The sequence below is a fragment of the Sus scrofa genome, chromosome 13 (assembly GCF_000003025.6).
Source record: "Sus scrofa isolate TJ Tabasco breed Duroc chromosome 13, Sscrofa11.1, whole genome shotgun sequence".
NCBI lineage: Eukaryota > Metazoa > Chordata > Mammalia > Artiodactyla > Suidae > Sus > Sus scrofa.
In genome coordinates this window covers 18,761,766-18,781,628 of record NC_010455.5, presented here as the reverse complement: position 1 = coordinate 18,781,628, position 19,863 = coordinate 18,761,766, and the positions used below count along the sequence as shown (strand labels likewise).

Here is a 19,863-nt window from a genome sequence, read left to right as displayed (position 1 = left end):
AAAAAGAATTTATGTCAATGTGCGACTGGGTCGCTTTGCTGTATAGCAGAAATTGAACATTGTAAACGACAATAAAAAAATTTTTAATTAAAACAGCAAAATGGGAGTTTCCGTAGTGGCACAGCGGAAATGAATCTGACTAGGAACCATGAGGTTGCTGGTTTGATCCCTGGCCTTGCTCAGTGGGTTAAGGATGCGGCTGTGTTGCCTTGAGCTGTGGTGTAGGCTCTGGAGTTGCTGTGATGTAGGCCGGCACTGTAGCTCTGAATGGACCCCTAGCCTGGGAATTCCCATATACCGAGGGTGCAACCCTAGAAAAGACAAAAGACAAAAAAAAAAAAAAAAAAATTGTATACGGCATCTAGTTCTACATTATTTCAAAACACCTTTATTAACTTACTCTGCAGGAGTAAGGATTAAAGGATGGATACAGTCATATGGATCATGTTGCAAAAGCATAGGAAATGAAACCAATGATACAGTCCAACCTGTTACCAGTAGTTACATCTGGGGCGTGGAATTAGCAAGTTGTATATTTTTCGCTACTTAGCACTTGCCTGTGTTAAAATGACTAGTTATTTCTCTTTCAGTTTAAAAGCCCAATGAAGATAAAAACTAAAGGGAGAAAAGGCAGGTCGGTAGGGCCCTGCCCAATAACTGGTACCCCCAGTAGGTAACAGCACAACACACACTTAAAACACTGATGATGTGTAACAGGCTCACACCAATTCAAGCACTGGCACTTATCTGCTATCTATTTTCTTAATAGCTAGTGAACATCAAAGAGATTTTTAAGAGATCACCAATATATGACCACAAAGCATGAACACTCAATTACATACATAAAACTGCAACCCAGTTGGCAGTCAACGAGTACAGGCCTTTAATACACCCTCTCTTGACCTCCAGCTAACAGCTATATTCAGAACTGCTTCCCAGAAATGTAAGGGTTCAGAGAAAAAGGGGAAATGAGACCATTCACTAACAGTCAGGACATCAGACTCATCATTTATTCTAGATAAAGTTAGATCCCACCTCCTATGATACAGAGACAATATATTCTAAAGTAGGATTAAAGACACAAAAAAGAAAGTAAAAGATGACCAACAATCACACTAAAATTTAAAATGTAGGGATTCCGCTGGTAGCACGAAGTTTCAATCCCTGGCCCAGGAACTTCCACATGCCTCGGGGGAGACTAAAAAATAAAATGAAGTTTAAAATAATTATACCAAGTTAAGTTGAGGCAGTGCAAGGTCCTTTGTAAGAAACAAACAGCTAGTACTTGGTATTTTTCCAAAATGCCTACAAATCGATTTAAAACAAAGGCAAAACAGGAAACAATGCAATCAGGGGAGGAGATCCAAATGGTCAATAAACAAATGAAAAGATGCCCACCCCACAGTAATCACAGAATTGCAAAGTAAAACAACAGGAGGAGCCATTTTTCTCCCATTAGATTGAAGGCAACAGGGCCGGCCGGGCGGGGGCGGGGCTGGGGGGAGGGAGGGAAAAGTGGCCGTCAGAGAGGACAGCTCTCGAGAACAAATTAACATTTCAAATGTGCCTCTCCAGGATCTTAGCAAGTCCCTAGCAGAGGGGAGCAGGGGGATCTTCCTTTCAGAAGTATCAGGGCTTGGAGTGAGGGCAACAGCCAAGGCAGAGAAAATCCCAGGTAGGGGAACAACGAAGTAAACTCCACATCATGAAGACCAAATCTGGACCAGTCATTATTATTATTATGACAAGCAAGGTAAGTACAGGAAAATAGCTACACATTGTTAAGACTATATTTCTGTCTCCCTCCCTCCCTCTGTGCGTGTGATAGAGATGGGGGGAATGGCTATTAAGGTTTGGAAGAAAACACTTTGGGAAGAAGTAGGACTGGGATACACTTAAAAAAATTTTTTACAGATAATCTGAAGAAAGATATTTGTGCATTACTTGCACAATTAAATCAGGACCAGAATTAACTGGTCCAAGTAATTTCCCGGGAATCCAAGGTAGTCCTGAGAAAGATCTCAATTTTCCACTTTATCAGCAAAGACAAACTGAGGATGGTAAAGGAAGGAAAGAAAAGTCAAATAAATATAGCCACAGACACATATATATTCGCCGAAATGACCACCCAAAATGACAAGTGATGCAAAGTCTAAACAAAATGTCGGTTAAGAGGGGGGGACTTTTCAAAGTTAAAAGAATACAAATTTAAAACAAAATTGTTACCTCTTCCCCCCCTTTCAAGCCCCTGACAATGTCTGCAAAAGTTCTGTGGTTTTTATGAAGCACTCATTCATCTGGATTCCTCTTTTTTGTTCACTATGGCAAACCAGTCTGCCTTGAACACCAAGAGGGGGTGAGACCCTCCCCACTGTAAGTGCCGAATGAAAGGCAAGAAATCAAAATGAGAAGCACCTGGCAGACAGGACAGGGACACCTCCCCAGTTAGTTTTCCAATGTTATACCTTGGGTATCCCAGGCACTCCCATGCAACACCCCCTCCCCATCATGTTTCACAAGCAAGCAACCAGGACCCAACCCGAAACTCTATCCTTTCTCCCAAACCAAGATTAAAACACTGCCTTCCCCTCCTCATCTTCATCATTTGATCTTATATGTTTCTTCAGTTTTATTCCCATGTATTTATCTGCTGTTTTTCATGCATTTTGGGGGGTAGGGTGGAGAAGAGAATTGGTTTTGCATCCCAACAAGCAAGCAAACAAATAAAAGCTTAAAACTAACTTCTCTGTAAACCAACTATAATGGGAAAAAATTATTTTAAAAAATTTAAAATTATTTAAAAAAAAACTTCTCTGGGGTTAGAACAAAATAGCACTGATAAAACATTAAATTCAGACAAATTCTGTGCTTGGTTCTGCAGTAGACCCTACACAACCAATACAGGAAAAAACAACAAAACCACTAATGCGAACGAATGCCAAAACCAGCAAATGTGAACACTATTTTTTCCTTTATGAGGGAGGGAAACATTTGCTTTCCAACTTCAAAACTAGCTGCACTAGAAGCATTTCAATCTGAGACGCCCAGGTATATGCAGCACCCTTTTTCTGCATGTTTTTTTTTATGTCACTAACATGTAAATATAACTAACAATTATACTTTAGTTCTTTGATCTCAAGGCACAGCTGTCTTTTTACTGCACAATACACTTAAGGATGAAGATTACAAAATTAGTAGTTGTGGCAACCTCAAATGTTGTCTAAAATTAGAGGATTCTGCTAATCCTCCATAAATCAGTTTCCATTTAATACCATTATATTTATGAAATATAAACCCAAACCCAAAACCCCCCTTTCTCCCCTACTAATAATCTTCAGCTTAGAGACATGTCTACTTTACTTCACCCACACTTATAGGGAGGAGAGTCTTTCCAAGATTTATATCGATGACCAGAGCTGTATTTTATTTTATTTTAATTTTTTTAAAAAATTAGGTCGAATCGAAGCTATACCTGCTGGCCTACACCACAGCCACAGCAATGCCAGATCCGAGCCGCATCTGCGACCTACACCACAGCTCAGGGCAATGCCGGATCCTTAACCCACTGAGGAAGGCCAGGGATTGAACCCTCAACCCTATGGTTCCTAGATGGATTCGTTTCCGCCGCACCACAAGAGGAACTCAGTGTGTTTTATTTTTTTATCTGCATTCAAATGGCTTTCTAAAAATCCAGGAAAATAAATTTTCCAAAGAGGAAAAAAAAGGGAAATTGTTCTAAAAAAGTTATTAACAATAAAGCGCAGGACTGGCAGGTGGCTGGCAGGTACTTCCACTATCCCCAAAGCAGTTCCTTCATGTTGAACTTGTCTCTCTCCCTCTCATTTTGTTTTGTTTTGTTTTGTTTTTGGGTTTTTTTTTGCCGTACCCACAGCATGCTTAAGTTACCGGGCCAGGCATTGAACCCTGCCACAGCAGTGACAATGCCAAGTCCTTATCCTGCTGAGCCACCAGGGAACTCTTTCACTTATATTTATATACGGGGCACACTGCAATTTTTTCACCAGTTAATACTTCATTTGATTCTCAGACAGCCCAGACAGTCCTAGGGAGACGAATTCGCATTACCATCCTACAGAGGGATGAGTAAGCAGAGGCTCAGAGCCACACAATTATGCTGACAAATGTTCCAGATCAAAATGGGGGCTCCATCCAGCAAGAGACAGTAACCACCAACACTCAACACAGCCCTGCTCATATTCCAGGCATTAACATAAATAGTCACAATCTTCAAAAACAGGAAACACAAGTGCCTTTCAACTGGTGAGTGTATAAACTGTGGTACATTCATACAATGGAAAACTACTCAGCAACAAATACGGAGGAACTCCTGATCCTGGCAGGCCTGCGAGGATTCGTGCATGCAGCTTCGACACTGTCAGATTCCCTGTCACCAGCCTGCAGATAAAACCACAGGACTGGAGAATAGGTCAGTGGCTGCCTGAGGCTGGGGGACTGGCATCTGTGCTCTCGATTGAGTGGAGACTCTCCATTGAGAGACTCCTTTCTGCTCTCAATTGAAACTGCTCTCGATTGTATGGAGTAGTGACTCAATGGACACTGCATGCTCTTGTCCAAAGATGCCGAACTGCCTACTAAAAAAAGGGGAGCCTAACAATGTACTGACCTCAATAAACAAAAACAAATACCAAAAAGTCAAAATAGGAAATCACTAGACTAGGAAGAAGTGTGGCCTTTCCCTCTCAGCCTAAGGAACTGCCCCCTGAACTGCAGGACAAAGCGCAGGGGGCGGGGGTGGTGCCGGCCCTCCTGAAGGCTGAGAGGAAGGGGAAGCAGGGACCTGGAGCTCCTTCCTGCAGGACTGAGGCTCCTCCCCTCACTCTAACCATAATACGCTGGAACAGTCTAGCTGACCACAGAGATACCCACAGACACCCCTGCACACCAGGGGCAGGCCCAGGCAGCCCCACAGAGGGGTCAGACCAAATCAAGACCTTTGTGGAAGGCAGAGAGCACCCCCACAATCCCAAATTGGTGAGTTCCACAAGGAAAGGGAATGGGGGCTATTTTGCTGACTCCCCAAGGGCCTCCAAACTTTATACCAAACCCATTTTCATAGAAATTCAGGTCTGTTTACATGAAAATTGTTTGCACATATTTCATTTTTATTTAAACCATGTAATTAAACAAGTACAAAGGACCAAACAAAAAGCAGCAGTCTCTCTCAGAAGTGTAACTGGAGGGAGCTAGATGCAGGGTACGGGCTGCCTGTGGCCAGTGCAGCCTGCAGGCAAGTCAACAGCCAGCTGGATGAGTCAGCGTGTAAACACAGACAGTAAGGGGCAACAGCTTTGGACACATACTGGTTCCTTAGCCTAAGGTCCCCAACCCTAACTGCCCCCACCCTGATATTTTCATGAAAATTTCAAAAGGAATTAAACGCCAAATGGTGCTGCCTGCCAGGAGCTAGAGCCCAAATGGGATGCCATCACCCCAAAAGTAGTGTTCATTCGCTGAGTTCTTCCAGCCTCAAGCCCATCCTCCTGAGTAGACCATATCTCCATTCCTCAGCTGAATCCCTATGACTCTGACAGCAGGAGATGCAAGTCTGAGAAAGGATCTGCTCTAAGCTGTCTGCTTCCTGGGTCATACCTCACAGACTTCTTACTCCAGCAACTCTGGGTCGTCCCAGTGGCAGCACCAGATGCCAGTTTTCTAACACTCAAAAACCAGCTTCAGAGTTCCCGTCGTGGCTTAACTGTTAATGAACCCAACCCAACTAGCACCTATGAGGACTCGGGTTCCATTCCTGGCCTCACTCAGTGGGTTAAGGATCCAGCATTGCCATGAGCTGTGGTGTAGGTTAAGATGAGGCTCAGATCTCGAGTTGCTGTGGCTGTGGTGTAGGCTGGCAGCTATAGCTCCCATTCGACCCTTAGCTTGGGAACCTCCATATGCCCTAAAAAGACACACACAAAGAAGCAGCTTCATCAATCTCCACCCAGGGGCCAAACCCATAGGGACCCTCCTAAGTATGAACCACTTCAACTTCTCTCTTCATCAGCCCTAGGAGGGGAGGTAGCTGTCTCCCACACCTGCTACTTCGAAGATACCCCCATGCTCCCCTCCTTGCAGTGCAGCTTCCTAGTTAACAACTCAAATACCAGTCAACAATTCTTCACATTAAATTACCAGTTCAAGTAACTAAAGCGACTCTGGCTCCAAACTAATATTTCCTTTACATATCAAAAGCCACCCCCCAATAAGGGTGAAAAAAGAGGAGATCTGATCAAAAAGTAAAACTACCACACATCATTCAGCAATTCTACTCCTGGGCAGATATCCATAAAAAATGAGAACACTAAATAAAAACAAACAAGCACCCCCAGTGTTCATACCAGCACTATTTACAATAGCCAAGATGTCGAAACCACCCAAGTGCCTATCAAGAGATGAATGGATAAAGATGTGGTACATATATACAATGGAAGACTTCTCAGCAATAAAAAATGAAATAATGCCATTTGCGGCAACATGGATGGACCTAGAGAATAGTATGCTTAGTGAAAGAAGTCAGAGAAAGATAAAGGCAGTATGACACCAGTTATTTGTGGAATCTAAAAAATAAAAATGAATAGCAAAACAGAAGTGGGAGCAAGATGGGGTATGGGATTAAGAAGTCCCAACTATTATGTATAACATGGATAAGCAACAAGGATATACTGTACAGCATAGGTAATAATAGCCATTATTTTTGGCCATGCCTGCAGCACAGGGAAGTTCCCATGCCAGGGACCAAACCTGTGCCACAGCAGTGGCCCGAGCCACAGCAGTGACAATGCCAAGTCCTCAACCACTAGGCCACCAGGGAACTCTCTATAATAACTTTTAATTATCTATAAAAATACTGAATCATGAGTTCCCGTCGTGGCGCAGTGGTTAACGAATCCGACTAGGAACCATGAGGTTGCGGGTTCGGTCCCTGCGCTTGCTTGGTGGGTTAACGATCTGGCGTTGCCGTGAGCTGTGGTGTAGGTTGCAGATGCAGCTCGGATCCCGCGTTGCTGTGGCTCTGGTGTAGGCCGGAGACTACAGCTCTGATTAGACCCCTAGCCTGGGAACCTCCATATGCCGCGGGGGCGGCCCAAGAAATAGCAAAGAAAGAAAAAAAAAAAAAAAAAAAAAGACAAAAAATACTGAATCACTATGCTGTACACTTGACACTAATATTGTAAATCAACTATACCTCATTTTAAAAAGGGGAGGGAAGAAGGGGACCCTAACACCTTTCTTAGGGATGCTCAAAGGAAAAATCAGATAAAAGGTCAAGATTACACACTCCTCTAGAGTCAATCCAACACAAGTTCCTAGAAACTACTGCCTTTCTTCCCCCCTTCTATCTAAAATTGCACCCTTCTCCAAATTCATCTTAGTCTTTTCCGCTCACCAGAACCTCTATTTAGAGGCCATGAGCTTTAACATTTAGATACCTTCTGGTAATTAGACCACATGTAAAGCAGCCCCCTCCCCACTCATTTACTTTCTTCCAGTTCTTTCTGTCTTTCCCAAGACACAAACCAGGTTCAGGTAGGAAACAGGTGGCAGACTGCTCTTAGACATCTTCAGCATGGAGCCCAATTCTCAGCAGCAAACATCCAAATATCTTGATGACAAATCTTAACACATCAAGTCCTGCCAGCAATGAGGAACTGCCCAAATTATCTCACAGTATCAGATATTGCTTGGCCATCAACTAGGAAGTATTTTTTAAGGAAGACAAGCAGCATATTTAATTTCATGAAAAAGGAATTTTACCCATTTGGCCGCCAATTGCAGGAAAAGTTGAAGAGAGTTTTTTCCCCAGGATATTAACACATAGTTTTTTTGTGTGTGTATACTGAAACATAAATTTTTCTAACTCCTTCTTCAAAGGCCCTTCATGTAAATCGTAACTCCTCCCCACAAATAGGTCTCTAAAACTTAACTACTCCTACCACTTCCATCTGAAAAGTCAGAAATCAAAGTTAAGTGACCTGTCTGAGGTCACACAGCTACTTCGGGGTAACATCAGGCTGTGAACCCAAGTCTTACTTTGAAAGCTCACGCTCTTGCCTTTATAACAAGAAGCTACAAGCATTTTCCCATTTACTCTTTCCTTTTTAATCCCACAACCTTCCCCTCCTTCTACATAATGTGAGAGGTGATATTTTCAGGGCATTCTATGGCTTGAAAAGGAAAAAGTCTCCTTTGTTTTTGGCAAAGGGATGAAGGCAGCAGCAAGAGCATCTTCTGATTAAACCCCACTGGCATTATCATCACTGAGAACTGACAATCTGGCAACATCTTTCTGGAATTGGTCCTCAACTCCATTAACATCAACAAAGGTCATATCTGTTGTAAGAGCCCCTACCCACCAGTGCCATAAAGACTTGCCCTAAAGTGCTGGAGCCACCATGGGAAGGTACTAGGGGGAGGGGGATGGCTTCCACTGCCTTAGACCTCAGACAGAACAGGCCTTTGTTAGAGGCTGGCATGCAGAGGAAGCAGCCTTTCCACTTTGATATTGTAGAGATCTCCTAGGAGACTTAGCCATCATGCTAAGAGATTAATTAAAACACAAGGGAGTTCCCAATGTGGCTCCGCAGGTTAAGAACCTGACGAGGTGTCCGTGAGGATGCAGGTTCAATCCCTGGCCTCACTCAGTGGGTTAAGGATTAGCATAGGTTGGAAGCTACAGCTCTGATTCGACCCGTAGCCCAGGAAATTCCATGTGCCACAGGTGTGGCAGTGAGAAACACATGCACACACAAAACTAAAGGCCTCTTCCCTACAACTTTAATGTTCTTGTTCTGGTAATATTTCACATTAATTCTGAAAGGAGAGGTAGTCACATTAACGAGGGTCATACTCACTTTTGCCAAGAGACCATACGACTGCCCATTTGTAATTACCTGATCCCATTTAATTTTCTCCTTAGGAGTTCCTGTTGTGGCTCAGTGGAAACAAATCTGACTAGTATCCATGAGGACTCAGGTTAAATCCCTGGCCTTGTTCAGTGGGCTAAGGATCTGGCATTGCCATGAGCTGTGGTGTAGGTCGAAGAGGCAGCTTGGATCTTGTGTTGCTGTGGCTGTAGTGTAGGCCAAGAGATTCGACCCCTAGCCTGGGAACTTCCATATGCCACAGGTGCTGCTCTAAAAGACCAAAAAAAAAAAAAAAAAAAAAAAAAACCCCAAAACTTAGAAATAACAAAAAACAAGGGAAAACCCAAGAAGCTAAAGAATCAAGCAATAAATATTAAATATCAGATTTTTAAGAACTATTTTAAAAAATAAATTTGCCAGGAGTTCCTGTTTGGCTCAATAGGGTTAAAGATCTGGCATTGTCACTGCTGTGGCACAGGTTCAATCCGTGGCCCAGGAACTTTCATATGCCGAGAGTGTGGCCCCAAAAAACAAATAAATTTGCCAAATATCGTACATAAATAACATGAAAAAAGTGCTGGACCAGGCAAGTTCCTGATCAACAAAATAATTTCATCATCCCAGTCGGTCTTCCCATGTGTAAAGTGGCAGTTTTTCTATCATCATTTAAGGCCTTTTTTTATAATAACTGAAATTTCCTCTTCAGGAGCACCTTAACACATATCTGACAATACTGTGAAATTAATGCTTACAAAATATTCCAGTCCCTGAAAGTAGACTGTTCCCCTGAGCAAGTTGATGCATTTCTTTGAAAAGCCAGTTTCAAAGATCAAGACACACAACATTGTAAATCAACTCTATTCTAATTTTTTTAAGTTTTTATTTTTAAATTTTTAAATTTTCTTAAAAAAATTTTTATTAAAAAATTTTTAAATGACATGAAAGATCAAGACTTTAAAGATTAATGGTTCTCAAATACATCATACAAAATACAACCAGAAAAACTGGCCTTCCATCTTAAAAAAAAAAAATGCTAAGGGCATATATATAGATATAGCCTCTAAATACACTTGTGTGTGCCCATCTTTTCCACTAGACTTGGGGAGCCCTATAACTCCAAGATGATCTATACCAGAAGTTAAAGCTGAGTTCCAGTTTTTCGCAAGTGACACATGGTTTATACGTTTCTCCAGTTCACCTTGCATCACCTGAAAGACTTACCACATTACTGAGATCATATTAAACTGACAGAGAAGCACAGCTCAGCCACAATTTCCAACACTGACAATTAGTTTTCTTCTACTGCACCTCCTTCTAGGAGAAAGGAAGAGTGGGGAGTCTGCTTCAAAAGCTCTTAACAATTTATTAATAAAAGCTATTACAAGCGTATACAATTGCCTTCTACTGTGGGACACTGTGCTACAGACAGTTTAAATGTATTAACTCGAATCCTTACAACACTGGCAAGTGTTATGGCCACTTTATTACAGGTGAGAAAACCAAGGCAGAGCAAGAATTTCAACCTAAAACATTCAACACTGTCTCAACATTGTCTACAAGTGCTTCAGTAAAAATAAAGCTAAATAAAAAGACAATCTTCAGTGAGAAACACAACAAAAAACATTTTTCCAACTACCATTAAAACTTTGTTTACCAAATCCACCTTCTGTTCAACACTTATCCAGTACAAACCTACGGATGATCCCAAAAGAAAGATCTTCTCTTCCTCTGACATTGATCCCAAAGCAAGGCAGAGGGCACAGATCAAAATCTGTTGATACGGTCTATCTAACCGCACATAATCATGCCTGCTGATGCTACGTATTCACAACTCTCTCTCTCTCTCTTTTGGTTTGATCACAGGTGTAGCTGGAAAAGTTCCCAGGTGAGGGACAGAACCCATGCCACAGCAGGGACCAGAGCCACTGCAATGACAATGCCAGATCCTTTAAGTGACTGCACCACCAGAGAACTCCCCACAGTTCTCATTTTCAAAACACCTGTGAATATGTTCTATCAGATCTATATTTAGCAGCAAAATCTATGTGTGACGATTTTGCAGTACGAGAGCATTTTTATGATTATCCTACTTAGTCCAAGACATGAAAGAAGTCTGCAAAACCCACTGGCATTCCAAAAAAACACACATTGGGAGTAGGTTTTTTTTTGTCTTTTTAGGGCCAAATCCACAGCATATGGAAGTTCCCAGGCTAGGGGTTCAATCAGAGCTGTAGCTGCCAGCCTACACCACAACCGCAGCAACATGGGATCCAAGCTGAGGCTGCAACATACACCACAGCTCACGGCAACGCCAGATCCTTAACCCACTGAGCAAGGGCAGGGATCAAAACTGCGTCCTCATGGATACTTCATTAACCACTGAACCATGATGGAACTCCAAAAAAACGTTTTTAATTACAAACGGTTAAGGATAGAAGGAAATTGGCTGACTGACCCTCCCAGAAGTAAAGGATACAGCTGCTGACAGATGTCCTCATCAGCTCAGAGCTTCCAAAGTCCACTCTCAGACTCTCAAAATTCACAAGGTGTGGGAGCCAGGTGGTGATGGCTTCAGTCTACACAACTGACCCCTGACCCACTTCATTCTCCTGTGTACACTGCTCTGCTTCATTCAAATTCCATTAATGGTGGTGTTCCCATCGTGGCTCAGTGGTTAATGAACCCGAATAGCACCCACGAGGACTTGGGTTCAATCCCTGGCCTCACTCAGTGGGTTAAGGATCCAGCATTGCCATGGCTGTTGTGTAGGCTGGTGGCTACAGCTCCAATTGGGAACCTCCATATGCCTGGATGCAGCCCTAAAAGACCACGCCCCTACCCGCAAAAAAAAAAAAAAAAAAAAAAGGTCTCACTTGATGATGCTCACTTACTGATGCTCAGGTAATAAAAATCTACACTGACTTCAGAATGAATCTCCCAAATCTCAACTGGGTTGGGTAGGAGATGAAAGCCAGGAATTGGGTGTGTTCCCCTGTTTTATCCACCCTACTTTCAAACTGACTATGAAGAAACTATCGAAAGCATGAAGGAAGCTGGAGATGCAATCTGAAGGTGAAAGCATTATACGGAATAGGGTTTAAACCAAGCAGTTTCAGATGTAAATCGTCAATGCTCAGCCTGCCCACTCCTACCACCTGTCAATCAAATAGTCAATCTGGTTTCAGTCAATTTGGTTTGTGGGTACAGACAAAACCTCAAAGGGAGAGAAATAATTTAGTACTGAAGAAGCACAGGTCATATCAACTGAAGAGGAAAGATGGCTCAAGGTTTCTCCTGCAAGTCACAAAGCTGGAAAGGTCAAGAGAAGGGGGGACAGAGTGGGCCACAAGTGGCATCTTGCACTCTTTAAGCAATTGTAATTTTTTTTTTTTTTAAGGGCCACACTTGAGCATATGGAGGTTCCCAGGCTAGGGGTAGAATTGGAGCTGAGGCTGCCTGCCTAAGCCATAGCCACAGCAACGCCAGAACCAAGATAACAGAGATGGCAAAAACAGTGTTAGTAAGCCAAGCCTTCAACTCTTTGTTAGTGTTATGCGGAAAGGGGTGGGAGGGAGAAGAAACACTACCTTGAAACTACCTGCATGGTACAATTCTTCTCAACCTTTCCCTTAAGTGTCATGAAAAATGACATCAAAATGGTCCTTTATTTGCTAAAAAAATGAATACATCTGAAATAAACTCACCCTGTGGGAGGAACTAGCAAGAATTGGCAACCCATGTGACATAAGTTAGCACCAAAAGAAATAAAATTTGAAAGGGGTAGAGTTATAAAATTATCAAATAAGTCAAAAGTCCTCAAAATCAGAAAAACTTTCAAACTGTTTCTTCTCCTGGAAAACTACTTCAACAACAAAAGCATTTTAACCATCTCACCTCCTCATTTACAGCTTCCCCCAAAACTAACTCCCTTTCTACACAAGCACAGTTTGGGTTTCTTCTTTTGCTGTTGTATTTTGTTCTTTTCTTACTGCTGTCATCTGTGGCATATGGAAGTTCCCAGGTCAAGGGTCACATTGGAGCTGCAGCTACTAACCTATGTCACAGCCACAGCAGATCTAAGCTGCATCTTTTAACAAAACCCCAGCTTGCAACAATGCCAGCGATTGAACCTGCATCCTCACAGAAACAACGCTGGGTCCTTAACCCACCAAGTCACAATGGGAACTCCAGCACATAGTTTTTTAAAAATGAAAACACAAAAAGCCAAACAGGGAGTTCCCGTCGTGGCACAGTGGTTAACAAATCCGACTAGGAACCATGAGGTTGTGGGTTCGATCCCTGGCCTTGTTCAGTGGGTTAAGGATCCAGCGTTGCCATGAGCTGTGGTGTAGGTTGCAGACGCGGCTCAGATCCCAAGTTGCTGTGGCTCTGGCATAGGCTGGTGCCTACGGCTCTGATTTGACCCCTAGCCTGGGAACCTCCATATGTCACGGGAGCGGCCCAAGAAATGGCAAAAAGACAAAAATTAATAAATAAATAAATAAATAAAAGTAAAAAATAAAAAAAGAAGGCAACAATTGATTAAAAAAAAAAAAAGCCAAAGTTGCGCTCAAAGTTTTATATTAGGAGAGGATTGTTTCCACGAAGTAGTGCTTTAGGAAATGATATATTGTAATGTTGATTTTAGCATTCTGAAATCCGAAAAGGACTCTCTAAAATTAGTATTTATAAGGAGCTATAAAATTGGAAGAAAAACTGGGGTGAAAAAGGGAATTTTACTCAACCTTCAAACACTTTCATACTTCTTTATTCCATGTACAAACTATTTAGCTTGAAAACACCCAAATCATTAAAAAAATGTATAAACCAAAGTCTGAGAGAAAATGCCTGTTTTGTTCCTAAAATATCTTCACTGTTTCTGAAATACATATTCCTAGCTTTGGAAATAAAAATCTTGTAGACCAAAAGCAGGTCTATGAAACCCCCAAACCAGTGTTTACTCCTTAGGAAGAAAAATCAGTCACAAGTCTTTCCAGACAGTGCTAATACCACAGCCTCAGTATTACCCGCATCCTTTATGACTCTGGGCTATGCCTGCCACAGAACCGCAATGGTACAAGCTTTCCAAATGGGCAAGGGCCCAACTTCCCTGGGAGCCATGTCGATGAAACCCATCTCAGCACTTTAATGGAAGAGGTACATTCCTCAGCTTAAATGTTAATATTTTTTAAAAGCCCACAGAGACTACATACAAAGCTAACTTACTAAAATGTCAATAATAAACATTTTTCTCCCATCCATTTTCACTAAGCATTTTCTTAATTCAACAGATTTCAGTCTACAAATATCCACCTACTGAAATGAATTCAAAGCAGGAACCTCCAATTAGTTCCAAGGTATGGAAAGTTTGGTTTTCTGGTAAATAAGTGAGGTGTATGTGCTGAGCAGACACACATCTACCTAGTCCTGCAGAACTGGTCAAAGATGGGGCGAAGAAACAACTAGAATACCTATTTCTATTCATTTTACTCTCTTGTCTTTATCAAAAAAAAAAAAAGACTTTTGGTGTAAAATTTTAGTTTACACAGCACATGCATACAATTTAAAAACATACACTGGGGAATAAAGCTGATGCTCTTTCAGTCTCAAAAACAAACAAACAAACAAAAAGACCCCACAAAAGTACATTTGGTATATATGCCTGAAAAAAAGCTTAGACTCTGGGAATGCAGGATAAAAACATATTGGTGCCAATAGTGGTACAATCCCCATTCACAGTGATTTATTCAAAATAAGATACAAGAATTCATTTCGCAACCAATTATTTTAGGCAGAAAACCGCCTTCCTCCAAGTGGTTTGAGGGTGATTTTTGGAGTGTTGTTTCCTGGGGAAAGATAGTTCCCCCACCCTCACCCCAAGCCTAGGATGGCTCAATATTCAGGGTCATATTTAGCTGGAACTCTAGAACATCTTATCAGGGCGCCTTTTTTTTTTTTTTTTTTTTTAAGTCCAATTTAGGGACTGGAGTTCCTGTGGAGGCTCAGGTGTTAACAAATCTGACCAGCATCCATGAGGATGCAGTTCCATCCCTAGGCTCCCCCTCAGTGGGTTAAGGATCCCAAGTTGCTGTGAGCTGTGGTGTATGTAGGTTGCAGACCCAATCGGGTCCTGTGTGGGTTGTGGCTCTGGCATAGGCTGGCAGCTGTAGCTCGGATTCGACCCCTAACCTGGGAATGTCCATATGCCGCGGGTGCAGCCCTAAAAAGCAAAAAATGTCAATGTAGGGACTGAAAATAAATTTTATCAGTACCCGCACCCCATTTTTCATCCAGAAGACTCAAGAAAATCCACTCCTACCTCCATCCCCCACCCCAGCCTTCCTAACTGGGAACAATATTGCTATCCTCCAGCTACAAAATATCCCTCAGCTCTAGAGGGCAACTGTGTCACTCCTACCCCACCCCTCAGTGACAGGGACCTGAATATGCTAAGACCACTCTTGGCTTCTGCCCTTTTACGGAATCCTGCTCCCCAGCCCTGAACATGCATCCTTTCTGCTCCCAGTGTCGCCTCCAGGGCAGCCAAGGGCTCACAGCCGCTAAGTGACAGCACAGCATTAAAGGACACCTCGTGACTGGAGCAGTGTGCTCCAGTCCCGCTCACCCCTCTCCCTCTCCCCCGAATGTCCGCAGACCCTTTTTCCGCCCTGCAGTATATCCCCTTCCCCCTCACCCAGTCTCCGGGTTAGCGGGGTTAGCCCGGCTCCGGCTGGCTCACCGCGGCTCTGCCTCCGCCCGCCCTTACCCTGCCGCGCGGCCAGCGGTCCGCCCATCCCCAGCCTGGCTGGCCTTTCCGACTGGCCACCAAAGAAAAAAATTCAAAGTTTGTTTTTCAAATGGGCCAAATACAACCCATCATTTCGGTGGAAAATTAGCTCCCTCCTTTTAGGTTTTAAACATGTTTTAAACGAAGTGCTTGAACACCTTGTCAGTCCGAATGATGCTTAAGGAAAGCAGTCTTTGAGAAGAGACCCTACCAGCCGCCTCCTGCACCCCAAGATGGCCCTAGGTAGTTGGAGGCACCCTCCCTAAAGTTAAAGGGGGGGAGGGAGGCTTCCCAAGGTCAGGTGGCATGAGTCACCATAAGGCAAGGGCACCCTGAATTATTTAATGAAGCCTGTTGACATGGGAGGCAACTCAGTATAAAGGTGCACATTTCAAAAATTGAAGTCGATTTGTACCTATTGTAAAAGACAAGGATTTAGGCTTTCAGTCTGTCATAGTTAAATAGAGAGCAGGTGATTCAGCCTCCAAAGTGCCCTCTGGCTCCTTTTCCCAATCAGAAGAATGGTTTTTTTAAAGGAACAATATCCCAAACTGTTAAGGATCTCTCCCTGGTAAGGAGAGAAAGAATTTAGGTCACGGGTGGGACCCCTTAGAGAATCTGGTTCTTTCCCTCCTAAGACTGTACTTCTCCACTCACAGCATTGGCTTGTCCCTTTACACTTCAATTCTTTAACATCCCAAAGCCAGGGATGATTAAAGTCTAAAAATGAATTTCCAATTTTCTTCTTTTAATGAAAAACCAAGGAAGGGAAAGTACAATTGTGCTCCTTGGAGCAAAATTCATTTTTAAAAGCATAGTTGGTCTAACAGTGTAATACCTTAATGCGTTTTTCCAAACAACTTTAACTAGTACTGCACTCCTTAAGAAATAAGACGTTCAGGGCATCCAGGTACCTCCCAGGGTGGGGGGAGCACCACTCCTCACTTCACACGCTCCCATACCGTTTGAATGGTTTTATAATTTAAAAAGTGTATAAACCTTTTACAAGTCTAGCAACACTGAGCATCTACTGTTTTGGCCCAAATAAAACATATGCGGATCTTTAACTGGGAATATAAATAAAACCTGACATTTAAACTCAACTGCAGGGAGGGAGGGTTCAGTCAACGCCCCTGCCAGGAGGGAAACTGTGGCGGATTCAAGGCGCCCTCTCCTTCCCTTCTTCCTCCCCCTGGACGCTAACCTTCCCAGGGAATTGGCTCCCTCTTTCCATTCCCAGGATTCGGGAATTTGAGTTAAATGCCGATCCGAATCCCACTTCTGAAAGAACCTACTAGAAACATTCACCAACGAATGTGGGGAAACTTTTAAGATTAGTTCATTCAAAGATTTAAAAAGGAAGGAAAAGAATTAACTGCCTCCGAGGCTTTATACCTAGAAAGGAACTTTTAAAATGAGGCGTCCATAACAAGTTAAGATTAGAATTTCAACTTTTTTCTCAATAGGAGAAGCCGGCCGGCAGGCAATAGCTCCGCCCTTCTTCCCAAATAACAGGTTAGGAGTGGAAAAGTCTGCGCTGTGCAAGCTTCTGCGGTGCTCGGTACCGGACGCCCAGTCTACCTCTCAGGCAGCAACTCCCACCAGGACTTTAAAAGCCTCTGCGGTCTCCTGCTCCCTTCCAAAGCAAGACTGTAGCACCAAGGATCCACAGGTAGATCGCATTAAATTACCGACCCTCTTAGCAGAGGCTGAGCCTCAAAACTCTGGATCCCTTCCTCTAACTAAGGTTTGAATGAGTGGAAGGTGTCACACGATGTGAAAAATAAGCAAGATAGTTTAAGATAGTTTTCATGCAACAGCCAAAAGAGCCTAATCAAGCCCAAAGGGTGGCGAGCAGTCGGGTCGGCTAGTTTTCAAAGGCAAGTCAAACCCCTGGTCGAACAGGGTGAGGACACCTCCCAAGCAGGGAAACTGGTTCCCGTAGGGATCGAAGCCGGGGGCGGCCCAAGGACTCCCAGATGGATGAGGGCAAGGGGCAAGGTCCCCCGATTCCACTTCTCTGGGCGCAGAAGTGGGCCCACGAGGCCGAAGGTCGAATCCACGGGCCAGGACATAGGTTTTTCACTGTGCGGGAACAGATGAGCTGAAGACCCGAGGGCCCTTGGCCTTAGAAAATCACCAGCTACCCCCTTACCACACCCAAGTTGGCAACAACTTCTATACTGTCCCAACAAAAAATATAGTCCCTCCCTCACAAGCGAGCACGTGGAAAGCAGGTCTACACGGGAACACGCACCCCACACCCACCCACACTGCCATCTCCTCCTGGCTCATTCCCTACTTAAAAACGACAATCGACAAGTTTTACAAACAAAAAGGAGAAAAGCTAAAGGAGAGACCTCAGCACGCTGGGAGGCCTCTGGTGTGCCCGCACAAGACCACGTCTACGCAGACACACAAACACGCTTCCATCCCGTGACTTACTTAAAACAATAGCCTGCACGCTTCGTCACACAGAAATAAAGAAATAAATGTCCATAAAGAATGGGGGGGTCCTCTTCAATCTCGGGAACCGTCGAGGGGCAGAGTAGGGACCCTAGCACATGGAGGCTAGGTCTACACAGACACACGAATCTACCTCTTCCCAGCTGACGCCTTTAAGGGACAACGGTTGCCACGTTCGGCCGCACGGAAAATTAGATACGGAGGTGAGGACTCTGCGTTATGGGAGCCCTCACAGCCCGCATACAAAGGCCGGGTTCACACACACTTCCCCGGCCGGGATCTGCTTAGTGGAAGCGACTGCCACGTAGCTAAACGAAAAACCACAAACCCCCAAAAAGGAGAGGCCCCCCTCGCCTCGCTCGGGGTCAGGCCCAGAAGCGCCCGCGAGCACGCACGCGGCCCCTGGGAGACGGATTCGAGCCCCACGCCACCCAGCTGCAGCCACCGCGGGAGCGGCCCCTGCACTTACCTCATCGTCGTGGTGCTGGCAGAAGCCGAGGCGCTCGGGGAAGACCGAAAGGATGGAAAAGGGAGCGCCAGAGAAGGACGGCCCAAGCCCGAGCTGCTGAGCCGCGGCGGCGGCCGCGGGGCCAGGCGGGCCGCGTTCGATGTAGTGGTCCTTGGTGAGGCGCACGCGCTGGTGCGCGCGGACGCAGTTGTCGCACAGGTGCTCCTGGCAGTCGAGGCAGCGAGACGAGGCCGCGTTGCCCTCGTCGCAGGAGCTGCAGCCGTGGGGTCGACGCAGCAGCAGCGCCGACGGGGAGGCGGCGGGGCCGCCTGGCGCTGAGCGTGGAGGCGCGGGCGGTGGCGGCGCGGGCGGGAGCGGCTGCGGCGCCGAGGCGGCCGCGCGCGGGTGCGCGTGGTGCGCGTGGTGCCGGTGGTTGCTGTGGCCGCCAGCGCCCGCCGCTGCGCCGGCTCGTCCGTTCTTGGGCGGCGGCTCCTCGGCCGTGGCCACCACGGCGTCGAGCAGGTTGCTAAGCAGGAAGGCAGACGAGGGCAGCGCGTCCATGCCCGCCGCCTCGGCCAGCACGACCTTCTGGTCGCACACGGGGCAGCGCAGCTTGAGCGGCTCTCCTGGCGCGCCACCGCCCGCCGCCGGCAGCCGGTGCGCCTCGAGGCAAGGGCGGCAAAAGGCGTGCAGGCAGGGCAAGACGTGCAGGCGGCGCGCCGCGGCCCCGGGGCCCCCGCCACCGCCCCCCGACGACGTGGACGTCTGCGAAGACGACGACGACGCCGACGAGTTGGAGGAAAGCGGCGCCGGCGAGCCGCACATCTCCTTGCACAGCAGGCAGATCTGGAAGTCGGTCTCGGGGAACGAAGCCATTTGCAACCAGGCCGGGAGGAGGGAGGAGACCAGAGAGGAAGAGGAGGAGGAGAGGAGAGCGCGGACGAGGTGGGTGGGGGAGCCGCTGACTCACTCAGAAAAAGGCATCGATTAGGCCTGCGATCCGGGAGCCGGCATCAGAGCGGCGCGGCCCGCGCGCTGCCACCCCCGACGCTGCGGGCATTAAATGCCACTCTCCAGAGGCGACACAGATTCCTCCCGGAGGAGGACGTGGGGGCCGCGTGCCTTCCGAAGCGGGAGCGCCGGAACAAGTCCTGACACGCGAGGGGAGAGCGGGGCAGGGAGGTCAGAGGACTCCCTGGAGCAGCTACAGCTTAGCTTCTCGCCAGCCAAGGGGAGTCCCCCAAAGTCGAGTCCTCTGT

The 19,863-nt window shown here is 45.5% G+C and overlaps 1 protein-coding gene across 1 annotated transcript in view; it reads right to left on the bottom strand.

Moving 5' to 3' along the window:
- The window catches only part of TRIM71 (tripartite motif containing 71), a 73,746-nt gene extending 54,160 nt beyond the window's left edge, over positions 1–19,586 (bottom strand). The window contains exon 1 of the mRNA XM_021071552.1: positions 18,626–19,586. Within this exon, the coding sequence (XP_020927211.1) occupies positions 18,626–19,480 (855 nt within the window). The 5' untranslated portion in view covers positions 19,481–19,586. The remainder of the gene's footprint in view (positions 1–18,625) is intronic.